The sequence below is a fragment of the Temnothorax americanus genome, unplaced genomic scaffold, assembly GCF_048541705.1.
Source record: "Temnothorax americanus isolate GAGA-0224 unplaced genomic scaffold, ASM4854170v1 Scaffold29, whole genome shotgun sequence".
Taxonomy (NCBI): Eukaryota; Metazoa; Arthropoda; class Insecta; order Hymenoptera; family Formicidae; genus Temnothorax; species Temnothorax americanus.
In genome coordinates, this window is record NW_027509432.1 from 1189337 (window position 1) to 1216447 (window position 27111).

General features: G+C 38.2%; 3 protein-coding genes across 4 annotated transcripts in view; 1 reads left to right on the forward strand and 2 right to left on the reverse strand.

The window, feature by feature from the left end:
• Meltrin (disintegrin and metalloproteinase domain-containing protein meltrin) overlaps positions 1 to 16574 on the reverse strand; it is an 81200-nt gene extending 64626 nt beyond the window's left edge. The window contains exon 1 of the mRNA XM_077410779.1: positions 16187 to 16574. Within this exon, the coding sequence (XP_077266905.1) occupies positions 16187 to 16367 (181 nt within the window). The 5' untranslated portion in view covers positions 16368 to 16574. The remainder of the gene's footprint in view (positions 1 to 16186) is intronic.
• Positions 16575 to 16614: 40 nt separating this feature from the next.
• On the forward strand, positions 16615 to 21189 carry LOC143899989 (cilia- and flagella-associated protein 206). The gene is made up of 13 exons (XM_077410866.1): positions 16615 to 17449; positions 17541 to 17703; positions 17780 to 17960; positions 18264 to 18433; positions 18590 to 18833; positions 18920 to 19049; positions 19414 to 19521; positions 19582 to 19684; positions 19793 to 19860; positions 20016 to 20164; positions 20288 to 20386; positions 20526 to 20661; positions 20925 to 21189. Exons 1-13 carry the CDS (start codon positions 17357 to 17359, stop codon positions 21150 to 21152), a joined length of 1872 nt encoding a protein of 623 aa, XP_077266992.1. The 5' UTR covers positions 16615 to 17356; the 3' UTR covers positions 21153 to 21189.
• A 168-nt stretch (positions 21190 to 21357) lies between these two features.
• Non2 (upstream activation factor subunit spp27 homolog Non2) lies at positions 21358 to 27029 on the reverse strand. 2 transcript variants are annotated; one of them, XM_077410840.1, is made up of 6 exons: positions 26869 to 27029; positions 24959 to 25049; positions 24633 to 24704; positions 23738 to 24030; positions 23391 to 23635; positions 21358 to 23201 (listed from the first exon to the last, which is right to left on the reverse strand). In XM_077410840.1, the coding sequence occupies exons 1-6, from the start codon at positions 26909 to 26911 to the stop codon at positions 23085 to 23087; spliced, it is 861 nt and encodes a 286-aa protein (XP_077266966.1). In that variant the 5' UTR covers positions 26912 to 27029; the 3' UTR covers positions 21358 to 23084. The 2 variants fall into 2 exon arrangements, with proteins under 2 accessions (XP_077266966.1, XP_077266967.1); XM_077410841.1 differs by lacking the exon at positions 24633 to 24704.
• Between the last annotated feature and the right edge of the window lie 82 nt (positions 27030 to 27111).

Sequence of the window (27111 nt, forward strand, 5' to 3'; positions counted from 1 at the left end):
CCCCGACCGATTATTCGTTTCCCCCCGGGAATGGAACAAACGTTTTTACATGTTACGTGCCATGGAAATATGGAATACGTTGCGCGTAGAAAATCTATTTCTACTCCACGATTATCGTTTAAGAATTTTTAAACAATTTTCAATTTTACTTTCCAGAAATACTAGATATATATTTTCTTCTCGCTTTCGCAGCTATCGTGATAAATACAATCTTTAAATATTTAATACAATTTTATAATTCTATTTGCAATAGAGAAGATATTTACATTAACATCTTTGAACAATATAAGAAATAATTTGAATTGAGTGTTACCAAGCAGCGCGATTTTCGAAGCTATACATATATCTATATACACAACCGTGTTATAACGATGATAAAAATTCTTTTCGGTCTGGAAGACCTGGAAGACATTCAAGTTACCGAAATAAAAGAGAAACGCAATGGTACAACTCGACAGAGAGGGGAGATGAAACGCTTTGGCGCGTTCGCGATTGTTACGGAGGATGAACTGCAGTCGCCTTTGCCAAAAACCTCGGCAGCCACTAGTCTCATCGTCGTCGGTGCAACGATGTCATAGGAAGAAAACATCATATTGGGAGGCTACAATATTGTTCCTCAGTGCCATGCGAAGTCAGATTCTTTCGCACAATATAGAGGCTAAGATTTCCTCGTATTTTATGACACTCGCGCAGCCATTGCGGAGGTTTACGGTTTACGATCTAAACACGAGCGAGATTCCGGAAGAAGCATTTCTCCGTCTGACACGGGGCGGGCTCTATCTTTATTCCGACTTTATCGTTGCTTTAAAGTACGCCTGTTGGTATGCACTTGTTTTCAATAGACAAGCGGTCGCGAACGCGACAGAGCCCGATGAAAATTTTTCGTGACATTTTCATAAACCCGAGATTGAAAACGAGCCGCGACAGAGAATAATAAAAGCTCCAAATTCGAGTTCTGTCGTGTACGTAATCTTTCGAACTCGATATTGCATTTTTCTACTAGTAAAATATAGCAATTCGAGAGCAACATTTTAAGAATTTATCCGCGATACTCCAGATGCAGAATCTACATTTTCGTGATGAAAAAAGGAATGTGCTTAAAAAAATATCTCGCAAGAATCCACTGTTATGTTTTAAATTAGACTTTGAACAACAGAATAAATATATTCTCTCTCTCTCTCTCTCTCTCTCTCTCTCTCTCTCTCTCTCTCTCTCTCTCTCTCTCTCTCTCTCTCTCTCTCGTGTTGATACATATCTAAAACAAGAATAAAAAATAAAAAGACACAAAATTAATGAACATCAATTTCTTCTTTCTTGTTGCGCACGATTTAATACATAACAGAAAATAATGTTTCTCTTCTGCGTCACGCCTGACTAAAAGCGCAGAGAAATATTTTCTCGGCTGTACGTGATTCATCGATCACTAACGTTAGACCATTATCATTTCCTTTACCAAACAAAATTTATTTTAAGTAAGAATATCGCAGAGAGAGAGAGAGAGAGAGAGAGAGAGACGCATTTGTTTATATAAATAAATTAACAATCATAAACTCTTTATATCTACGTAATCGAGTAATTATTTAAATCTTCATTAAAATTATATAAATATAAAACAAGAATCATATTGTTCTTATTTTATATATATAATGTATGATAAAAAAATTTTTCATACATAAAGTTGAATAATTTATCTAAACATTTTTATTTCAAAAAATTGAATTAAAAATATTTATTTTAAACTTGACAAACTCGATATTATTATTAAACAATGCACAAAAAAGATATAGAATAAAATTAATTTCTTTAAATCAGTATCAAAATAAATTGAGAATATAATAGTGAATTTTGTTTCTATGCGGTTTGCTCCTTAATTTACATCAAAATTTCGATCAATGTCACGGTAATAGTAACTTTTAGTAATGTCCAAATGACTGAACAAAAAGTATTGACGATGAATTACATGCTTGTGCCTCGATTCACAATTATTTAAGTCCCGCGAGTTCTTTTAGTCACGTAGGTATTTATATTAGCTAATTGTCGTTTTGTGTAATTTCCATAATTTGCACTGTGTAATTATGCTGCTATACATCACCGGAAGAACTTAAGCGCGAAGTTTGTCGAAGCGCCGCGTGGATTGGTGCTGATTCTGTCGCTCGTGGCTGTACTTCATGTCAGCTAGCGCATGCTTTGAGTCACCGCACCGCAGGCAGATGTGCGGCGTGAAGCGACGACATTGGCTCCAGATGACTCGCGTCGAAACGAGAACGTGTCTCCCGTCGTAACGCCCGTCAAGAAGCAATCGAACGTGACGGCTGAGAAACACGTCGTCGAAATCTTATATTGCTATACTACGACTATGACTTACTGATGGTTGTACAGTAATAATACACATCACGTATCTGTATACTTTGGAGCAACGATAAAGTTTAGACAAATTGGATTACATGTCGAACATGCTTCCTCGAAATTTACCGATTAATCCGGCTTTCCATTAATTTTATATAATTAATTACTCCATTAATTCTGTCAATGGTAACATATAATTATCGTTGAGGGAAAAATTCGTTTCCGATCCCAGAATACCGATTACTAATCCGAGGGGAAGGGTCGAGTTATTAACGTGGAACGAACATATGGCGATCGTCGGCACGCGTCACACAATTCCCGAACGAGCGCTACGTTTCAAATAGTGAAAGAGGATACGAGCGGAAATAAACGAAAGTTGTATATATAAAGGACGTTAATCACGAAGGAACATGACGCGACGGTATAATGTATTTATGCATCTCTTATGGTGCTTCCCTTATGGCTTAGGCTTAGGCGGAACGCTAAGGGTCGTTAATTTGGCAATATGTATGTACCCTATGCATGTACTACATATCGTATAGCGCTCAATAATGCTCTCTTGTGACAAACCATACCGCAATGTGCATACAACGACGGGTATTAAAGAATCAGATGTCAAGAGTATAGTACGTGTTCTTACCAATAGTTTTCGTCATACCTCTTCTTACTCCATTCAAGGTTCAACGGTGTTTAGAAACGCGAAAGAGACCGCGATTAGAAGTGGTCTCTCCCTCAATAAAAGTCGAACTTACAATGGATGTCATACGAAAAAAGGGGAGTCTCCGATGTCGGATACGGGGCATAAATCCACCTATTCAATCGCGCTCCGCGTTGACCTTCCTGGCTATGAAAATGGGTTAGGTGAGAGTACACGCGCACGATTCAGAAGAGCGATTCCGTAATCGCCGCACGTACGGAATCCAAGGTATTTCATCGGACGTGTCTTCGCGCGGACGAAGGTTCCTGCGCGAACTTCCGTACGTTCGCAAATTATTCCAGTCCTTCAATTACATCCTTTAATTGTTTGCATCATTGAGATTTTAAATGCGCTTGCTAGCACGCAATATCTTCATGGTTGTAATGTGCGACAATAATAAAATTGAATATCGAAAACCGAATAAATTTTAAAAAATATAGAAAATATAGAAAAAATATTATGTTATTCGTTTTTTTAGTAACAAGATGTTGCAAATCCGATTGATCGCTTTAAATAAAATCTTTCCTTAAAAGAATTTTCCAAACGAATAATATAAAATACGACCAGAATGAATTTGACGGTCAAGATGTAGAACTTTTCATGTAATTCGTTACATTTCGTTACACGACAATTTATCTGTGAAACAGTCAAGCCCGTCGACTTGTTCTCGCGATAGCGTTTGCTTATATCGTCTTGTACACTGGGAAGACCTCTCGCGCGGATCTCACGAAGGCGGTTTACGGGCTCGGTGACCGCGTAAAAAGGATCTTAGATAAAAAGCGCTCGTTCTCGGCAGACGGTTAAACCCGTTACGGATATAGCTCGAGAAAGAGAAGGCGGGTGGGGTGAAAGATTCGTATTTTCGAAGCGGACTGCCAGCATCTGTCGGCGGTGAGCATGGAACGAGCATTGAAACAAACGCGCAGAACCAGCACGGAACACGAGGGAGGATTATCTCGACCGAGGTGCGTACTTAGGATAACAGCGAGAAAAGACAGAAGTATATCCAAGGAAAATAAAAAAACGCGAAAAAGTCTCACTGAAACAGAATGGACAACAAACAAGTTGAGCTTTGGCATTAAAGAGAGAATGTATATTGCTCTTGTATATTTCCTTTAAAGAACTTGCTTCCTCTGATTTTTTTGAGTTAAAAGTACTTTTAATTCTCTCTCTCTCTCTCTCTCTCTCTCTCTCTCTCTCTCTCTCTCTCTCAAGAAGATATATTTAACGTGGTATAAATGTTATTTAATACTCAAAGAATTATTTGTTATTTTAGTACAAAATTGTTTTTAAATTTCTATCTGTTTTCTATATCATCACCGTATATTAAATACTTTTTTTTCAATATTACGCAAGATTCGATACACCTCCTACAGACAATTGAGATTTCGTAACATATGCACACTGTTTTTGATTTGATGCAGATTACAGGTCATAACTCTATATAGCATCGGGAATACCCACGCGTGTTATGAATCTATAGGACTGGCCATCCATAGAAGATTCAAGGCCGATCTATCGATCATCAATTATGTGAAATCAATGTAGGTAAATCCCGATAAAAAAAAGCATAATTGTGAGAATCGTGATTTTTTATTTAAATTCAGATCAGTTGCAAAATGCAAAAAGAATATTTACTTCGCATTGTTTAGAAAGAAAATGTTTTCTGCAAAAAATTTAAATAAAAAAACACGGAGGGAGAAATTATTTTAACAAACATACGTCATACGTGTTCCCATATTTGGCATTTTAACTTTAGCCATATTGATAATGGCTGATAATAAATCTAGCAACAGAAATTACGTCCGCATTAATCATTAGAATCCCAATCTGATTTTACATCGTCAAAAAGTTCGAAATTCAGGAGTTTCTTCATTAGCGATTCTAATGTATGAAATATAAAGCCCCTGAGATTTTACAGTAATTAATTTCGTTTACGTGGCATCTTTGTTAACAAAGTCCAACCGAAGTTAGAAAGCTTGTGAAGTCCCCTGTAAAGTCTTGTCAAACTTCTTTTAAGAATCTGTAATATGATAGAGAGAAAAGAGACGAAAGTATAAAAATTTTCCTTACCAGATTATCCCATAAAAATATCAGTGCTAAAATAATGTAACACTATTAAAATATTGAAATATAATATAAAGCATTGATACATTACTTTTAATATGTTCATACTTGGAAATATAAAAATATATAAAAGCGACAATATTTAAAAAAAATATCGATATGGTCAAAATATGAAATAAAAATATGAACCGTATCTCGCGTAGAAGATACGGTTTGAAAATATTTTGTACCTATAAACATCAATTGTAATCGCAATAATAATTCACTGTTAAACATTGCAAAACCTCTCTATATCTTCAAAGTATTTCCTTATTTTATGCACATCACAAGACTAGAGAATGGTCAAGTAGTATCGATATCAAACTTGAACATGCCTTATCCTCTATTCGTGCCAATCTGTGGAGTGACGCGGATGACACGTCGACTGGCACGGTTCGCCTACACTTCGTACATATCGCTTCTGCCCACGCATGGCACGAGCCGCCGTCTCTTCGTCGCCGTCGTCGTCGATCATTCTCATTGAGTCTAACGCTTTCGAGCAGCACTCGCAGAGCGCGTCCGAGAGACGTGTTCTCTACGCCCCTGCTTAAATCTGCGCCGCGTGATTGAGATTTCCTCGTTCTGAAAAGCGCTATCAATTATCGCGCCTCCCCTGGCACCGTATAATAGATCTCAGCGACATTTTGCCTAATTTTGCAACGTGCGATAATGGATTGAGATAAATTAGCGAAATGAAGGCGGACAAGTACGGTCAATGTTACGTATCTCGTTCTAGCTTTAATATAAATTAATGATAATAACAATCGAAAAAAAGATGCGACAACCCTCGCAGTTACAATTTTTATCTCGAATACATTTATATAGAAGATACTTAGACGACAACGCTTGGAATGACACGATCTCCCAAGTGATGCAAACGGTAGCTCTATCATCTTTCTCACTCATTCCCTTTCTTTCCGTGCAATACTCGCAATTTTATGCAGAACGCCCCAGGTGCACCGCTATGTATCTAATGAACTCCTGCGTACTCTCGAGACATACATTACACGTAGATGCATCGCATCATTGCCCATCGTCTTCACGTAAGCTTTCTTACTGCGAACGCGATGCTGCACCGTCGTGCCCGCCCGCAGTAAGAAATACTTTGTTCGCCGTCATGGGTGGAGACGAAATGGTGCTCTTCTCCATTACCATCAGCCGATTAAACCATTAAGTTTGACAATAGAGCCATTTTCTAGTAAGCCAACGAAGTGCATCAGGGCCCCGAGAATCCTATAACTTTTTTCGTGTGTTATAATATCCTTTAGAAAAAATATTTTTCGCAGACTTAGCAAATTCTCTTATTATTTAATCGTTTAAACAGTCTCTTGACCGTTAACGAAGAGCAAATCTCTGAAAAAAAAATGAGAAAAGTGGATAAACGAGAATAAAGCTGCAATTAGATGCTTATTACGTAAAACGTTTCTGGGAAACTTTCATATTCACAGCTGTAACAGAACTATAATCGTTGGAATTTTCATTTTGCAGACATATTTATCTTCTTTTCTTTATCTCGTATAAAAATGCTGCGATTCTTCCATCAAAAGAGCTAACTTTTATTAAACGTTGGTTCTATATTTCCGCATTTTTATTTGTAAGCCAATTATAACTACTCTCTTATAATTTCTCTTTTATTCATAAATTTGTTCTCAACGCAACCAAAAAAAAAAATTTACTGTTTACTAAAAAATGTCGCGTAGAATAAACTATTTCATATACAATTGACGATATTATATATCCGGTTGTCCGTTTCAAAAGTATTCTATAACTATCTCTTCGCCAAGTACCAATTTTCGCATTTCGTTGTCTATATCTTTTTCTCTGTCCGAGTAATCCAATGGCGAATCCCACTGAGACTCTTTTCTGTCCTTTCGGAGGGAGCACCCGGTAGCTCGATGGAGCGTTTTGACATCGACACAATGAGAAAGAAAGATAAAGCAACGCGGGCGAAGTTTCATTGCCTTTCTCGACAGCTGCATCCCTGCCCGGCGAACACATTCAATTGAGCGGCAGAACGGAGCAAAAGCGGCGAATTTCCCTCACATCCCGCAAAATAAAGTCTGAACCCCGCAGACCGCGATGCCTCGTGTGTTTGCTTCTCAGCAATCGAAACGATATTTCATACAACTCGTATTTTTTTATTCCAAACGATTCAATTCTTTTCTTTGTTATCTGTTTCGCTACTCTACGAGGCACTTAATTCGAGAATATGAATATGCAGAAAAAATGTAACGCAAATTTTTACGAAACAAGAGTATATCTCAAACTCGCACTGATATTCGAATTGTAACTACAAGAATATCTCATTTGTCGAAAAGCGACAATTTTAAATAACACGATAGGATATATGCATTTTTAATTTTTATAAAATTTAAAAAGTTGAATATATCGAGAGAGAGAGAGAGAGAGAGAGAGAGAGAGAAAAAAAAAGAATACATTTTCAGAATGAATTACGTTGCACCTTTAATGTTACATTATTTTATTTCAGCGGTATATAAATTTTAATACTTTATTTTAAATTATTCGCAGAATTGTTCAATTTTTTGAAAAAAGACCTTTTTAACTTCGGATCGAAATGCAATGATTTGCAAGATGAGATACTTCGAACAAATTAATAAACATGTGCTATATAAGACAAATACAATAAGAGATGTTTCATGTAGAATATATATTTCTCACGCTTTATATATTGCGCTATGGGATAATTTAAGACAATTTAATTTCAATTCTATGGGCAATATACAGTCTATTCATAGAATACGCAGATTGCAATTAGGATAATTAGCAACGGAAGCGTTTCGGGTATCGATGGAATTGCGCCAACGACCTATGTCATCTGCGTGCTAATGCAATCATGATAACAATATTCATCGGGATTGCGCTGCGCATTGACCTGCCTCTCACCATAGGGCGGTTCACTAAACCGGATATGGATCTACGAGATTGTGGCAATATCCTGAATACAATGGAGTATATTATTGAAAAATAAGGCATAGTTGGACGATTTGGAAAGTATAATTCTGAAATTAAAAAAGTATCTTCAACAAATACTGTATTTAACAGAACATTGATATTAATTTGGGCTGATATTTTATCAGAGAATTTAATACATGTATGATACTTTGCGCATATTATATCGTTAAACAATTGTGTGCGTGATTAATATATTAAAAGTTTAAATAAACTATTACAATAGATTAATTTAATTTTCTCGTGTATAACCGTGTAAACACATTTTGATGAAACATCCGCTTTGGGACGGATCGTAAATTCGGTCGCGATTACGGGGATGTCGATAGTCAAAAAGGTACTTAATGTTACATTCATTACATATAATGCAGAATAACGCGTTATAGCACATAGTGAGCATAATTTATTTTCGAACGTTTATCGCGCTGTGCGATATATCGAGCAAATTATTTATACGATCGGTCGTTATAATACAATCGAAAATGGTAATGAGTTTCTACCGGTGCATGCGAGCCTCGCGCAAACCCGTAAACTGTTATTACTCCATCAACCCTCGCCGTCTCTACAAACGCACCCGGCATGCGAGAATGATGAATTTGGTGTATTTACGACTGTTTATAATTGTCATCGAAATTACACATACAACAGTGAATCGATTATTAATGATTGATGGTATTTATATATGCGAAAAAGGATTCTAATGAGCGGGAAACGAAATTTTTGAATGTGCTTTAATTTTCGACTGATGAGTCGAGCACGTCATATGGATGATTCATCAAGGCGATTTCAAAAAGCCGCTCGCACAGGATCGCGCACAAGATGCAATCCGGTTAAGCAACATGAGCTCGCACATTGCACGTGGAACTGACAATTAATTAATCTATCAAAAAGAATACTTCGAAATACGAAATACGTTTTTAATAATGATAAAAACTCATCGCCCATTCGGGCGGACAAAGTGCAGAACGTAACGGTTAATCGGTATAGTTATAAACAAAATATTCAAACAACAAACGTCAATTACGATGTTAAATTAATTGCAACGCGCTACTGTGATTTTAAAAAACTACCGAGTTTACGAGTCATCTCGTATTTATAGCATAAGCAACGACATGCCGCTTGTATCGCGTTCTTCGCGATATAACGGGCTGGTCCGTTAACGTTGCGCTTTACAGTTAGCCGGTCGTGCGAATTGTGCACTTATATAGTTCCGGCAAGTGAAGACTTCAGAAAAGGCGATGTAAAGAGAGGAGAGAAAGAATATAGTATATACGAATTTCAAATAGCAGCTATACAAACGAAAATTTCATCTTTAATGTCCTCCAATAAACTTTTAATCGCGCGCGCGCGCGCGCGCACGCACAGAGTGCAACGCTCGTGTCTTCTTCAGTATGGACGTGGTCATTGAAGCGACATAAAGCTAACACAATTGCGAAATAATGACGGCGGGTGCGGTGCCGTCCCGTGTACCGCAGCGAGGTCGCGAAATCGGGTCGTATCGTATAATGAACAAAGGTAAAAATCCCGCGCGGTGAAACGCTCGCTCGCTTAGGAGTACGGGCGAAATGCATGAAACGAATGCATTCGCTTTTGCAATAAAGTCTTTATCGGCCGACGTTATTACCGGCCGACTAATACGCCGTCGATTTTATTACGAACTGGGTAAATGGGACGATGTTGAGAATTTAACGAGCGACTTCGGTGTCGAATAGTAGCTCACGACCGGACTACCTACTTGAGCGAAGCTATACCATCCGGCGAAGCTGACATCCGCGAGCGTATAATCGATCCGGGCGGACCTTCGATTTTTTTCTATACAACGAGGTGCTTCACCCCGTGCGTCGTTCCGTCCGACTGTGTGAATTTTCCGATCGATTTCTCCCTGAGGCCGACATCCGCGCGAGACCGGAAAATCTCTCCTGCTCGCTCTTTTTTCCTCCTCGTTGAACGAGTACGTCGAGAGAGAGAGAGACAAAGAGAGAGAATGAAAATATTAATATGCCTTTCCGATTGCTTCCACTCGATGACACCACACGAGAGTAATTAATTTTCTTCATTCGCGCGATACGTGGGACGCCTGTGGGTCGATATACGCAATTGGGAACGCATAAGATGCGAAATTTATTATGAATTATTATCAGATTCAAGAGTCGTCTTCAGAATTGCTCATTTATTGGATATTGAAATGGGAAGTATGGAGAAATACTCAATAATACATTATTTTTCTCACAAGCCATTTTTTAGTAAGTTTTTATTATAAAACTGTTTCAGTTGTTATATTTAAAAGAAAAAAATATATGAGATTGAAATATATAGAAAAATATTTATATTATGTGAAAAAAATAGTTTGCGTTTATTGAAATTACTTAAAAAACAACTGTGTTTACCGGTGATTTTTGTAAATAAATTATTCGAGTTATTGATCAATTATTTCAATTATTAGAACTCCCCTTTTCAGATTCATATTTTATGGATTTTAGATTAAGCTAATATATTCATAAACGGATGATGTATTTATACATATATCGAAAAATATGTTAGCCTTTAAATACAAAATTCTGTTATTTTGCGTTTCGATATCGCTATGTTATTGAATTCATTCAAACGAAATATTACTCAATCAATTTTTAATTGCAATATCGCGAAAGTTCGCGCTGTTGTGATAAAAGCGAATAATGACAAATATTCATTACAAAAAAGTAGCATTCTTTTATGATATATGTTGTGAAAATTCTGTATAGAAACTTTTTTTAAAAATATATTAACACCATTTATACGTATAACACAATTAATCATTTAAGTTTTATACAAGCAAAATGATTTTCTGAAAATACATGCACGCATGCAGCACACGCCTACACGTTTTATATCAAGTTCTTATGGAAAAAAAAATGAAAAAGATGCAATAAACTTGTCATTGCGCTTTTGGTACAAACAGTCTGAAATTCGTCGAAGAATGACAATAACAGTGCATAAAACAGAGGCAATCCATAATAAGTGTGATTTATAACGCAATGTCAATAATCCATACATAAATCACAACACTATCGACGTAACATTTTCTTCTTGCGACAGAACATCTTCACGAACAAGGCAACGTGCAATTTGTCCTCGCATTTAAACAGAGCGACGAATGAACAAAGTCGTCGTGAATGGACCTTCTAGACGCCACTCGCCGTTACGAGAGCGAATGCTTAATGAATAACAGGTCGACCCGAAAGAGCATCCTTCAGCTAAGTCGGTATCATCGAGAGGGCCGCGTTAATCATCGATTAACAGCGATCTATTCGCTCCGAGTGTGGAACGATGGTTCGGCTCGACGACAGTGACTCAGCTGGCGATGATTCGCTCTCTCGGGTCGGGACCGGAAATGCAAAAACGTTTCATGCATCAACGCGAACGAATTCCTATTCAGAGTGTCATATCCCGTGAAGCTTTGTTAAAAGATTAAATATGACGGAGTTTTAAAAAAGAAAAATGGAAACAAAAAGTTGAAATAGGTATGTCAATATCTTTGTTAAAATATTATTATATGATAATTTGTCGACTTTATTACCTGGCGTTTCAGTTTGTCCAGACTCATTTTTCTGCTTTAATAGACAAAACTATTTTAAACTATCAGGAATTCTAGGACTATTATAAAGGAAGCCAGAACTCTCAATAGTTTGTGAGTTTCTACAAAACGCCAGTTTCACACACACACACACACACACACACACTACTTTATTATTACGACATTTTTGTTAATGTATTTTGAAATATTAGAGATGTAAAACGAAAGATTTCAGAGAATTTATACTTCGATAATGATCTTAATTGATGAGCCAACTCAGGAAGACATGTTGCACACGGGTGCTGGAAGGGTTGAGAGTACTGTAAGAAATCATCGAATGGCGAAAGAGAGTCGTTATATAGATAAGATCCGCGGCTTTCAGTACGCTGAAGTACCAAGTGGTAGCTTCAAGGTCTTTTTGTCGGTACCTTCGCGGCCTGTCGAGCATTCCGAGAAGAACGAGAAAATAACGAGCTCCAGCGATACTTGGACGCGAGTCCGCAACGTCAGTACTAAATAAAGTCAGTGTTATAATTTTCCTGCATACTTCACAAAACAGAAACTTGAGATAATATCTCGTTCTAATTTAGCTGAAAAGCAGCGTATCTTCGTACGATAAGACCGTCTTGTAAAGAATTGTTTGACGAGTTGAGGCAAACGGTTATCAAGTTGCAGAATGCATTCTGCATTCTGCATTCTGCAACTTAATGATAACCGCTTGTCAAAAATGATTTGTAGCGGAGGAACGCGGAATCCCGGAGTTACGATTTGAGGAAGAGAACTGTGATATACGATGCACGCGAGAGAGGTTTAGCATCCGCGGAGAAAACGCGCGCCGCGGAAGCTACACGCATGATCGCCGACATAAAGATTATACGTCTCTATTCCGTCTCCGCCGCGAGTGCGATTAACCATTTTCCCACCACGTTACATATCGCCCGGGCACTCTGACATTACTCATTTGCAGCTGGCGGCTTTTTCATGCAGCTGCAAGCGCAGCCCCGCACGCTTGTACGAAAGCTCGACAGATTTAACCATCTCGAAGATTTATACTGATGATATACGTTCGTAAGTATAATTACATTATAATGTTATTTTATGTCCTTTTTTCTCTCCTCGTGTTATCTTATGTCCTTTTCTCTCTTTGTAATATCGGGTATTTGCGAAAGAAATTTATTTTATTATTTTTATGCGGTACTTCCACGCGTTGCGGAGGAAACGTGAAAAGATACGCGATGCGATCGATTTAACGTTAAGGCGGACTTTTTTGGGGAAAGGGGGGTCCAACGTGCGCTCCGCCTCACATGTGACCAGAAAGAATAAATAAATCGTATAATGTAAATCCCTATAAATCTCTCACACGGTCCTGCGCCGCCGTCGCATTTACATTCAACATACTCCCATAAATTTTTATCGACTGCATTGACGAACCGGTGATCCTCTCCCCCTAGTCTAACAATGGACATAAATTCCATGGAGTCCTTTGTTGGAATGCCTCCATTTTCGCCGGAGACCTCCTTTCTACACAACGAGGGATATTATTTATACCGGTGTCGAACTGCGGCGAGACCAATCACGACGATTCGTCATTTAATAACGCTCTATAATAATCGGACAGGAATACTCTCAGGTTAAAATTTAATTTTAATCGATACCTACAAATGTCTCGTTTCTTTAAAAAAAAAAAGAAAAAAACAGCTCGCGGTTCAGAATTAGGAAAATCTCATTCACATTCATTTATCAATATGAATCGATTCAAGATGGACGCCTCATTTTTTTGCACGAACGATCACCTGTGGGGCCTGGGGCTACTTTTATACCCCAATTATAGGTCATTGTTATTAATAACATATTACATATTTTGGATTTCTATAATTTATTTGGAGTTCTATGATTTATCAGTATTTAGGGACAATTAATATGTATATATATTTACTCAACATTTCCCGAAAAAAGTAAGAAGAAATAAAAAAAATCTTAAAAAAAACGAAAAAAACACATTAAAATTACTGTGACATAAGTTTTATTTTTTTGGCACTGGGGTGTTTTAGTAGCTCCAGCGCCCGTTCTCAAGTTGAAGCTTTCAACTGTGATCTCTACTTAAAAAGTAAGGTCCCTACTTTATTGAAATATTCCGAATTTAAGCTATATCAATAGCAGTTACGTATTCGATTATGGTAGCTGGCAATTGCGGTCTCATTTGCAATGAATAAGTCACCGAGATGCACGTGGCGGTTTATTACGTATATAATTACGTTAATGCTTCGGAAAGGTCGTCGATACAAAGAAACTCGTGATTCATTGCGTCCTTCTCGGCGTAAACGCGGTGACTGTCGCGCCGTAATTTTCGCAATAGAACTTACCACGAGACGTTATTTTACAAGGAAGTAACGTCAGAATAAAATAAGTTTACGACCGTTCCAACCCTGCTGTTTTCTCCGCGTACTTTTTTTATGTCCCATTTTCTGTTGCGATAATAAGTACATTGTTTTGAAAGGCGCGTCAAACATTGCAACATAAATACTCGAATAGGAAAAAAAAAAAAGAGGAAATCATATAAAATAAATAATGTAAAAATCCGACTATTATATATAGCTGAACGATGTTGCGAGCGAATAAAATGTTTATACGTGATTTTAATGCAATGCAGATTATTAAAAATACGTAGCTTTTATTTTAACCGTTTTACATTACACCAATTTCCCGATAAGCAATCAAACTTGTTTGCTTATCATTTTCCGATATTAAAGATAAAACGGTCTTTTTTTTACACATGATCCTTTTTTGATGCCGTTAATGAACATTGCTGATGTTTCTGCACCAGCGTTTATATCCACGTAATTAACGGTGAAATGTCAAACAAAATTTGCTCTCCGTTGGAAACTCCATTTCGTATATTACAAATAAAATCAAGAAGCGTTAGATTTTTCCATCTCTGTCTTTACATATGTTAATAAAATGGTATAAGTGTTACAGTTCGAGATTAAAAACGAAATTACGTAACACATACGTAACGGGACGTGTAAGAATTAATTTAATAATGAATGTAGATTCGGTTTCAAAAATGCACGCAGCATGGGGCAGTACAGTGTAGAATATTTATGAAAATGTTTAAATTTCTAGACGGAATAATCACGCAAAAAGAAAAACCACGTACAAAACACACCTAATGTAACTATTAGTTTTGCTATTTAAACACGACGTTATAACCCGCGAAGGGATCCGCTCTCGCAGCGCAGCGGCAACGTGACATTGCAGCGCGCATTGCATCAGGAATTCTGATGTTATGCGGTAAGAATTCCCCAAAGAAATTGCGGATCATCTCGCACGAGAGCGACGGCCACACGCGCTTTAAAACGAAATCACTCGGCAATGACGTTATTGCTTGTCGCGTGGCCATGAAAACGCAACGCACATCGCTGTGTGCGGCATCAATAAAAAAACGCGCCGGACGATTCATCGATTGATGCGTCATACGAGAAATCGCGCATCGACCCATCGATCATCGATTGGTCGCGCGCGCCAAGAAAAAAAATTCATTTTTCTAAACACGTTAACTGCCATTAGGTAATTTTGTCTTCGAAGCCATTTATATATTTATTTTTTGCCAAAACTCACAATAAAATTTTTATTTTTCCCCTTCAAAAAAATCGAATCGGTGAATATATAAAAAAAAAGTGTCCGTTTATAGGCCGCCAACTACGAATTCGATAGCAATTTGTTAAATTAAAATATCAAATCTGTAAATCGAGCATCGTTCGAATACTCCCTCACTCTCTTTCACTCTCGTGAATCATTATATTGTATAATCGGATTTTGTGGGTGTATACGATGGGGTTTGCAAATACAACTCGTTATCTGCGTTAATTTTACTTAATTTCGCACTTAATTATCTATTTATATACAAAAAACGAACATAGCTGTGGAACTATTTATAAGAACATCGAGAAGATAATTTAATTACTTGAACGCGATGATATACATAGCACGATCGTTAAAGCATTAAAATTTCACGTATCGAGGACGCGAAAATCACGGATAAAACCGGAGCTTCAACGGTTGAATGTTTACGCGACGTGAATAATATCATCGTCGCCGCGTGAATTTAGCCGCGGATCTTTTCAAGTTCAAAACAAAGACGTTGCATTTACGGCATATAAAAGTGAATACCGTAAGTTTCGTTTCGCACATGCTTCGGCACTGGCGGCGAACGCGCGCGATAAACGATTGAAACGCAGGGGCCAATCGAACGACCTTGAAAACAACGTATCGAAAAGTACGCGTACAAGTGCGGACTCGCCTAACGGCATTTTGACCCCGCGGCTCTTTCATTTACTCCGAATACTCCGACGCCCATAAAATCAAATCGCACGACACGACAGTTACACGCGACTGCGAGACGCGAGAGGATCAGCTGGAGCGTCAAGCGTCACCGTGCAGGAAAAGTTAACGAAAGCCCCGTAAGTAACGTAACGTGCATTGACGAGAGAAAAAAAGCGTGACGCGTGACTTACTTTGATTCTCGGCGTACGCGACAGGGACGACGACGTCGACGATCGCCAGCAGCAACGTCAGAAGGATCAGCACCGGTTTGCACCTCGCCGTCGCACCACCTCCGCCTCCGCCGCCGCCACCGCCACCGTTGTCGACGGCGACGACGCGTCGCGGATCGGCGCGCCGGGAATCGCGCGCCATGTTCCTGAGACACTCGACAACCCGCTGGCTGGCTCGCTGCCTTGGGACGCGTTGACCGCGACTCACGCGAACGTCATGACAACACGGTGCTCCACACGACGCGGCGACCCGCGACCCACGCTCCCTCGCACGTTGGCTGTCTCGCGTCTGTCGCTCGCGCGCGCGCACACGCCACACTCACGTTACCGACCACCCAGCCCGACTGGCTCCGATGGCTCCGATTCACTCCGAAAACTCCGAAGTCTCCGAGTCTCCGCGAACCGCGCAGACGCGCAGACCGTCGCGACACCTCTGAACCGTCGGCCGACGGCCCCCTTTCCCCCGCCACGGCGACATCCGGTCGCGCGGCGCGGCGGAAACGGCCGAGCGCGAGCGCGCCGTGACGCACGGAATTCAAACGCGAATTCGACAATACGTATTATTTTTGTGATTATTAATTCGCGAAGAAAATGATTTTATTCGTACATTTGATGAAATTCAGACCGGCTTTAAGAAATTCTATATTCAGGGGCTACCGTGCTTTCCATTTCCCGAAGAAATATCGTGTATCTTTATTTTCTTTTTCTCATATAAAACCATGTGTAAGCGTTAAATGTATATTGTAAATGTTTATTGTGGGGAACAATAAGAAATCATAAATCTTTCACCAGTCGAAGAACTTCACTAGTGAAGTTTGCGCTTGTATACTTAGATGTATGAAGTACGTGATAAATATTAATCGATAAAAGAATATTAATTTTGAGCACGATGATATACGTTTCTTTATGTCAGTGGTTATTGTGCAAATCAGTCTACTTATTGATTTTTAATATTATCTTACCGATAATAGATAATAGTATATTTAAAGAATTTAAGAAAGTATTGAAACGTTAGTAACGATAGGTGGTTTCAATGTAAGTATCGATCAAACTTTATGGGTGGATTTAGTTCGAGTCGACGATTGTAGCAGGTGAAAAGTTCTAAATCAGCTATTTTATTCGCCTCTTATAATGGAAAACGTTCGAAAAGAATTGGCGAAAAGAATCGTAAACGGATGTAAAGTAAAAGGGACGTCAGTAACCAAGGATTTGGCTTCGTTTTTGGTAATTTAATAACCAATGAGATATTATTGAAGCGCAAGCAAGATTCCAAGCAGTGATTAATTACAAGCGGAGTGTTCTCAAAAACTTTTAGCTCTCTCTATATCAATTAAATCCAGCGTACCGAATAAAAGAAAATGACGAGAAAAATGCGAAAGTGATTCAAGCTATAACGGAGAGGCTAGGTGACCAAAGTCGACCCAGTCTTGCAACTTTGAAAAATCAGCTGTACTTCGCTAAACATTATCATGATAGAGGTAAAAGCATGTTTGAAATGGATGTTGCTTTTATATGTAGAAATTATTACCCCGATATATGTCACATTTCGCTCAGACGAAACTGTCAAAAGGCATCGATTACGATTGCACCAAAAAACTGCACCTCTGGTCGCCGAAATTTGCGAAACTAACAAATTGGAAAGTGGAAAAGATACGGAAAAGTTGTATCAGAAAATATTGGCGGTAATAACGCTTCTGAGCGGTCTGGGAAGCCCCACGGTCTCGTCAGTTCTCAGGTAATCATCGATTATGTTCGCATAAATTTAATAAAAATTCCAAGTTAAATAAAATCAAGCAAGATCAATGATATATTCAGTGTTCCGTCTCACATTTCTATCTTCTCAATCTCGGAAAATTTATCTTTTGCAAACGCATCAGCATTATTGTTACCATCGCGAATAAAAAGAAATATTCTTGGAAAATTATTTAATAATAATTATTTATTATTAAATATATTTTTTTATTCAATTTCTCGTAAAATCTTCAACGTAAAGTTTAATATATAATATGTTACATATAATGTGTGTATTTAACATTAGGGAGGTTTCGGTGGCGTTGCAGAGCGTCTTTCAGGCTTCCGAGCTGGCTCGCTACGTGACTTTGCCGAAACGGGAAAAAGAGGAGCAATTGATGGAGTTAATGTGTTTAGTTGCGGGAATCCGTCTATTTAACAGAGATTGTCAACGCGGTGGCGAGGAGATCGACGACCGTAAGAGCGTGGAATAATTTTTAATCCGGACGACTCGGTGACAGCTAGCTTAAACCTGAATGGCTTTTAAACGGGGATAATATATCGTGAAAGATGTTATAACTACAAGAAAGCTTCTCGCATCACAAGAATGATTACGATAATTATTATTTTTAGTGCCGAGCATTCTACAAGAGGCTCTAACGAAGACCCGCAACTCTATTCTCGAGCTGTTAGAGCCGCTAATGGCCAAGATATACAAGTTCACGGCCGTCGTGGAAAACGCGATCACGCGCATATCGATCGACGCTCCGGATGCTGCGTGTAGCGGCTCAAAGGAAGCGGCATTAGACGCAGACGGAAAAATTGAGTGGGCCATCGAAATGTTAACGGCCAGTCGTCAGCAAGAGATCTACATCAGGTACATCATCTCTCAAAAGAGAAAAGATATTTTCGGAAGAGAAATGTCGACAATTCACTCGATTTCTAATACAATCTTGTTCGTAGAAAGCTGCTGAGTGACGTGGAACGTAGCGAGAACACGGTGAAGAATCTGCTGGAGCGTCTTCAAGCGCGACTCTTTAAACTCCACGACACTGTTCGATACAGAACGGCTATCCCTACTACTCAAGTCTACGTAAATACGACTGCTTAAAAAGATAAAATTGATGCCCGACATAATTACTTTGTTAGCATTTACTAACATTTACAATAAGTATTTTCAGAAATTAAAAGTTACGGAATTCCGTATAATCGTTTTAGTATAATAGTAACAATTTCGATGGAACAATTGTTTTCGTATATAAATCTGATTGTTCCATATAGAAGAAATAATTCATTCATTAAAATGTGTTATCTATTAGCGGAATTCTCTAACAAAATATAATATTTCTTTGAAATTCGGAAAGTTATAATTTTTATTAGGATAAAATGTTTGTTGAATCGTTTTCATTAAATATAATCGTATTACGACGATTAATAATATATACTCTGCCTATCAGCCGCAATTTATCGATTTGGCGGATGTATGGATGGGTCTGCAAGATGAGGTGATCATTTTGAGTAGCATCAACAACTTCCTGTGGGAATTACAGAGTTTGAGCAATAAGGTATTAATGCGTTCACCAATGTTACTTATCCGGTTTGTATTTAGAATGATTACGTTATAGACTGTGAACATTTACGAGCAAACAAAGTTAGAAGATATAGCCGAGGATGTGGATATTTTAACCGATGCTGAAAGATTGGAACGTTCCATGGGGAATTTAATAAGTATTAATAGTTCTTTAAATTAAAAACGAATTTTTACTCATCGATTTTATTTCGTGTTCGCATAAATATTTATATGGAATGGATATATATATCTTTCCGTTTTTACAGCGGAATGTGGAGAATGTTTGATATATTATCCAAACGTCACTAAAGACTTCGAGAAGATCAATTTAGAGGTAATCGTAATATAGAGTAACATTTACAGCTAATACTTCTCTATATAATTTTACGAAACTTAAAGAATTAAAGAGCTTGTACAAAAATTTTATGTGATTTTATTCCAAAGACTCGAATAAATTTTCGAGCAATGCTGGACCGAGGAATTTATTAGTTTCTAGGATTTTGCGCGTGGACATTTGCGACGGGCAAAGGAGCCCTTATACCAGGAAATCCGAACAACGGTGTTGCAAAATGGAGAGGAAAACATTATGCCTTTAAGTCGCCCGAAGTAGCCGCTAAATTCGGAGAAAATCCCGACAGGTATTCCTTTGTTGTACAAATAAAAATAATTTATATATATATTCCTCAGCTTCTCTCTCTCTCTCTCTCTCTCTCTCTCTCTCTCTCTCTCTCTCTCTCTCTCTCTCTCTCAACTGCTAACAGGTACATTTACGACGCGCTCAATTTTGTTCGCAATCACGCGGAATACATTTACCTGTTCCAATTGCATGAAGAAATTGAAGCCATGCAAAGCCAAGAAGAGTGAGTTTATCAATTATATTGTTTATTAATAATTATATATATAATATATAAAATATATAATTGAAAAGTTATATATTTAATTATATTTTGTCGCTTTTATATATATATAAACGAGCGCAAAAAATATTCATTTTTCAAGATTAACGGAAAAAGGATTGCGGTTAAAAATTCGTCATGATCAGAAAGTTCAAACGGATGTCCACATACTTCCGCCCTACATTGATAAAGATTATACTTCCAGCATTTGGGAGCTGAAACGTAGAGCATTGCACTTGGTACGTCGAATGATAAGATATATGTCTGAGGAACATTAAGAAATCTCGGCTCTCTAGCAATGACAATTTTAAGAACTCCGTATTTCATCTATTTATCTATGACTTTTAATATTTCGCCTTATTATTTGTAGAGTTCTAATATATGTTACGAAACATATTGATCAAAAATATATAATATGCATATAATTTATTTTTCTATTTCTCAGTTCTGTAGCGTAGATGAATAAGATGAAAAATACTGATTTCGCATAATAATTTTTCAGGCAAACATAAGTCGATGTGCTACGCGCAGCACGCAGACACTTAATTCGCACTTTCGATATGGTGTTTACGTGCAAGCGGCTCTGCCTCAGGATAAGGAAGTTCAAACTAGAAGAGATAACTATACAAACACAAAGAAACTCATGACGTTTATATTTGGATTGCGAGGCAGGCGGGATGACAATCAGCACGTTGTATCGTTCTTGGAAGATGAGCTTGAACATTTATAAAATTCAAGTTATCTCTGAAATAATTGTGTAAACTTGTATACACGTAAATGTCTCAACAATATTGATATTAAATAAAATGAAAAAAATTACATATTTACATTGTGAATAATCAATCGTATATAAATCCATTTATTCGAAATATTAAGGATATAAATATAGGGTCACGTTAAAAAAGTGTTAGGAATTGAAATAAATTACACCCAAGTTTAAAAAAAAAATGAAAGCAATACTTTTTAATGACATTTCCAAATACATTTCACGGAACATTACAGTTTAAATAGGTTTTTTCCTCTTTCATTTTTAGGGAAACAAGTTCGTATTCTAATTTATCATTCCGTACGCATTTCTTCCACGTATGTAATGCTTTCGTGAACTGCAATGATCTTATTTGTGTGGCTTTCCTCGTGACTTTTAGGCCAGCTTTTCTTTAATTTATATTCAAAATACACGAATTTTACATATGTCGAAGCTCGGACAGATGTATGCGGTTAAGACTCCGCACCTCGCTTCGCGTGAGCCTATTATTTAATTCCCTACATTTCATTAACATCATCCAGTGGTCGCTGCACGCACTGTGACTTTATTCATTTAATATGCTTATAAGATACACCTTTCAGTGAATATATATTGTTTTACCATTAGATCTTAAAAGTTAGATTCAATTTTTACACCAAGAAACCTATATTACGACAATAATTAGTAATTACACGATAATACAATTAAACTTTGCTTACACTTGCATGTGTATAATGTAGCTATTATACAGAAGAGGTACAGGATATTAATTTTCCGCGTAGCTTCTCTTTGTTTTTTTCTTGTAAATGTCCGCACATTTATCTTCGTTCTGAAGGCGAAATCTGTCATTCTATTACATTCATTTTCCAGAAGAAAAATTTTCAATATAAAAAGGGGTAGAGAAATAACAAAAATACTATAAAACTAGCACCAGATTATCCATAATTTGTAGTATTTGCACAAATTTATCATTCGCCAATATGAACCATCCATATTGTTTACGATTTACGGTTCGTCATATAGTATAATTCTATACTAGTTTCATGACCGGCGAACAGCAAATTATAAATCGTAAATCATGCATAGTCTGGCATTAACTTTAAGGATTTTCGTACTAAAGGATAGATAGCTAAAATCATCGATAATAACATAGAACAAATAAGTTTCTAATACTTCAAATATATATATATATATATTGAAAGTAATTATATCGCCAATGTAATAAATGTGTTAGTTGAAATGTCACAGAATAAAATTGAGCGTCTTATAAATATCAAAAGAAGTGCTTCCAAATTTAAATTTCATTTTTAGTTTATCATTCAATAATGCCATTGCTATAATCGCGCGCCGTTACTGCATTAGGAGTAAGATATTGTTATTAATGACGACCATACAAATGATATAACATTTATTTTGAATTAGATGACTTAAAACCAGCTTATTGACTATTGGCCACTGTAATGTCATTCACATTTCGAAATCATCTGGACGTTCATGGTAACAATTGTCCCAATGTTAAAAGGATTCCAAAGAATTTGCGATTACTTGTTAAAAAATTATATGAATCATATGCGTCATTACCAACGCATTTGTCAGGAGTCATGTTTATAATAATGCCTACAAAGTCAATATATTATATATTGCAGTCATCAATGGGACAAAATGATTACAATGAGCGGCAGAGTACGTCGGAATGGTGTAAACATGGTCTAAAGTCTTAAGTCGCAAGAAATACCTTTGTGTTTCATGTATATGTATGTATCGTGTGAGAAAGATGAAGAGGTGCACAAGACGCACCCTGGAATATGTTGTGTATATATATATATATATATATATATATATATATATATATATATATATGTATGTATATATATATATATGTATATAACTTGTCGGAGATCGGGATTGAAGAATGATTTAATCTACAAAGTGATTTTTGAGGTATTTCATCATGCCGAAAGTTCTGAAACGCTTTACGCCGATTACCTTCATTAATTCCTCGTCACAAATCGCAAACTGCTTATTCTTAGGGTCCTGTAAAAATAGTCATTTTCTTGGCAATATGAACTTTATAAAGTAACATGTATAATATATATAGTAATATTATATATATATATATATATATATATATATATATATATATAAAATAAGTAAAATAGAAAATATTGATGTATAGAAAATAAGTATGACAATATTAGATAAACGATTACAAATAACACTTACATAAAGATTCCTTTCTTTGATGATACTCCATACTTTCTTCACGACTTCATGTCGAGCCATTTGTTCCGCGCCAACAACCGCGGCGAGTTCTGGAGATAATGTGATAGCGCGCGTGTAACCACCTCCCTTGCCTTTGCCACCAGCTCCCTTCTTTGCTGTACTTCCTGGGGCTTTCTTGTTTTTACCCCAGTCCTCGTCACTGTCACTGTCGCTACCCTTCTTCTTTCCTTTCTTTCCAGGCTTACCTACAAAAAAAATATTAACATATTCCATGTAAGATTTTTAATAAAATCTTGATAAAAAATGAAATTATTATAATAAAAATACTTATAAAATAAAAATCTTACTTTTTTTAGGTGTAACTTTAGGTTTCTTTGGGCTGTATTCTTCGTCGCTAGCATCATCATCACTAGCGCTTTCTTCATCATCGGAGGATCCCTTCTTACGCTTGTTAGGAGTCTTTTTAGCAGGATTTCGCTTAGCTGGTTTTTTCTCTTCTTCCTCCTCCTCCTCTTCAGATCCTTCTTCCTCTTCCTCCTCGCCATCTTCAGACTCCTCACTAGCAGCCTTCTTCTTTTTCTTTCCTCCGTCCTGTTTTTCTTGAAGACATTCCATGACTAAATCATCCACCTCCTTTTTCCTATAAAAAATAAATGTAATTTATAGATATTATTTTTCATGTAATTATTATCAATGCGGGGATAATCTGTAAGCTTAAATGTGAAAGCGTGTCAGAGAAGGAACGAGGTGGTAACTTATATCTATTATACCGGCAGTTCCACTCAGATAATCCTCTGTTTTTTTTAGGACACCAAGAGACTCTCTTCCGCACAATTTTATAGTGCACAAGTGCCTATTATATGTCCATTTTAAAGTTTTGATTCAAGGATAACATAATTAATGAAATGTAATCAATAAAATACAAGTGTAATCAATCAAATATATTTTATACTAAAAGACAAATCACGGTAATATCATCTGCGTGTTATGAGCACATATAATAAATTATCGAATTGAGATTGATAAAGAAATGAATCATTTTTCTATTTAGAAAACATATCTCAAACTTGTTTAAAGACACGTAGAATTAAATTACTTTATACTAAATATTTGCATACACACATATTTATGTTCGGAATTCATATCTTTAATATTTTAATATGACTCTCGTATTTAAGGTTAACTTACATTATCAACGTGATAAAAAATTTTTATATAACAAACGTATTAAATTCAACTTACAATATAAAGATGTAGGCAACAATGAGACACAAGACGAGACACAAGACAACAACGAAAAGCAATTTGATTTGGCTGTAAAAAATAGTCTAGTAACTTTGACGTGAGTATAAATGCGCTTGTATATATACAAAAAAATATTTTGCCACGTTGTGTAATACGAATCGAGTTGGAATCGAAATTAGCGCGCGTGGTCGCTTTTTTTACCAATATATGCGCGATGGTCATCTTATCATATATCAAAATATAAAATGCAAAAATATTTTTATGCAATCAACTTCTGTAATGTATTTCATCTATATATGTCACGTTTCTTATTTATCGCTTACCTTTCTATAAGGTCAACATCGAGTTTTTCTTCGATTTGTTGCCTCACTTTCTTAGCAGACATCGTAGTGAGGTCAGCATCCTTGAGGATTGCTAAACAAAATTAATAAACATGACGTAGTAAACGCTTGTTGCGGGCAAGATACGTTAAAATATTTATTTAAAAAACTGAAAAAATCTGGGAAAACCTTAAGGACAGTGAGACAAATCTTATTCGTGTATTTCATAATTATTATTTAAATTTATTAATATCAATTATAAAAAAAATAACGCATTGTTCCCGCAAAGACTTTATTTATCACAGAATTTTTCTCTTATCCAATGCTCTTTAATTTTATTATCTTCATTTTATTATTTGGGAAGGATAAGGTAATAAAGGGAGAAAAATCATGGCTTAAGAGTACAAGTTAAAAAATACCGACCGCATAAATTCGGTCATGTTTGTATTGAAAAAACGGAATGGTCGCGCGTCGCCATTCGTTCCCCGCGTCTAAGTACGTATACGCGTCGTGCGTATACGCGGGGACTAGTTTGGTTTCCCGCGTCGGGGCCGATCTAGTGAATATCGAGCGCAAATGGCCGCCGTACAGGCGCGCGCCGCGCCGCGCCGGTCGACGCGGCACCGATCGGAGCGGCGCGCGACTGTAACAAAAAGATATCTGTAAGTACGCGACGAGGCGTCGTTGCGACGCGTGGAGCGAGACGCGGAGGGATTTTTCTCCGCGTGCCGCGGTCGATCGGGCGGCGCATTGATTCCTGAAACGATCGAAAACCGCGAGAAGATGGGAAGGGACAGGAGGAGAGTCGGAGAGCGAGAAGCCGGAGGGAAACGGACGGACGGTCGGGGTCGGTCTCGGGTCTCGCACGCGCGCGCGCCCGCGCGAGCGCTCTCGGTCGATTCGCGACGCTCGCCGAAAACCGTTCGCGAAAAAAATACGCGGGCGCGCGCGCGCGCCGGCAGCGCGCGCGCTTCGTTAATCGTCAACCGTCGCTTTGTAACTCGCGACGGGCGAGAAAGAGATAGAGAGAGAGAGAGAGAAAGAGAGACGCGGATTGCAATGGCGAGGGAGGGACTTTACAACGAAGCAGGGAAAGATATAGCGAACTGGCGAATATATCTCGGCATATCAACGACGACGAGGACGACGAGGACGGCGGCAGTGGAGGCGGGCGGCAGCGGCTCCGGTTGTAACCAATGACGATCCATTCGGCGATATACGCGAGAGAGGCGCGCGAAGGAGGGAAAAAAAGGGGCAACGCGCGCGCGTGGCCGTTTCCGATCGACGAGAATCGCATATATCTTTTCTCCAAGGAGCCGCATATACAGGGATATACGCACTTTTTTATCTCTCCTACGGCGTAAAAATCCGTCGTGACGCGACGCCGAGAGTACGCGAGAAAGAGAGAGAGATAGAGAGAGGGAACGAGACACGACACGAGAGAGAAATATACGTTACACGAGAGCGAGGCTGATAGGCGCGCGCCACCCGCCACCACACACTCGAGACTCGAGACGCGTCATACGCGCGGCCCGCCGCAAGGACGGGGCCGAGAAAGCTATCTTTTTATAGCGAACGACGAAAAATCCGAACTTTCGTCAGGGCACCGAAATAGCTGGTCGAAAAATCGCGAGCGGATTGCACGGGGCGATTACTCGGCCGGTCCCGCGGTTAGTCCGACACGTAGGTGGCAAAGTACGGCCGAAGCTCCGGTCGCAATGGCCGGCGTGGGGCACGCCACTCGGGCACATACGTGCGCGCTAAAGTCGTCGTCGCGCAAGAGGAAAGAGCCCGATTTCGCCCGTATTCCCGATGCCGCGGCGACGCGGAACGCGCGCCAACGCCCGTGCGTAGCTCGATTCCCCAGGAATCCGACCTCGAAATCGTCTACATCGCGCGATATCGTCGCTTACCGGTGATCTCCTTGCGTAGCTCCTCCTTCGTGATGTCGGCCATGGTAGATGCTTCTCGCTGTGCGTACTGCTGCCAACTGAGCCTACGCCGGCTACGGACTCCGGTGTCTCCCGTAGCGTCCGTTGGTACAGTCCCCGCTGAGAGCGTCCGGATACACGACCGCCCGACGCGCCTGCCAACGCGAATAACTCGACAACGATCGCACCAAGACGAATACTATATACACCAAATCGTGTTAGTTT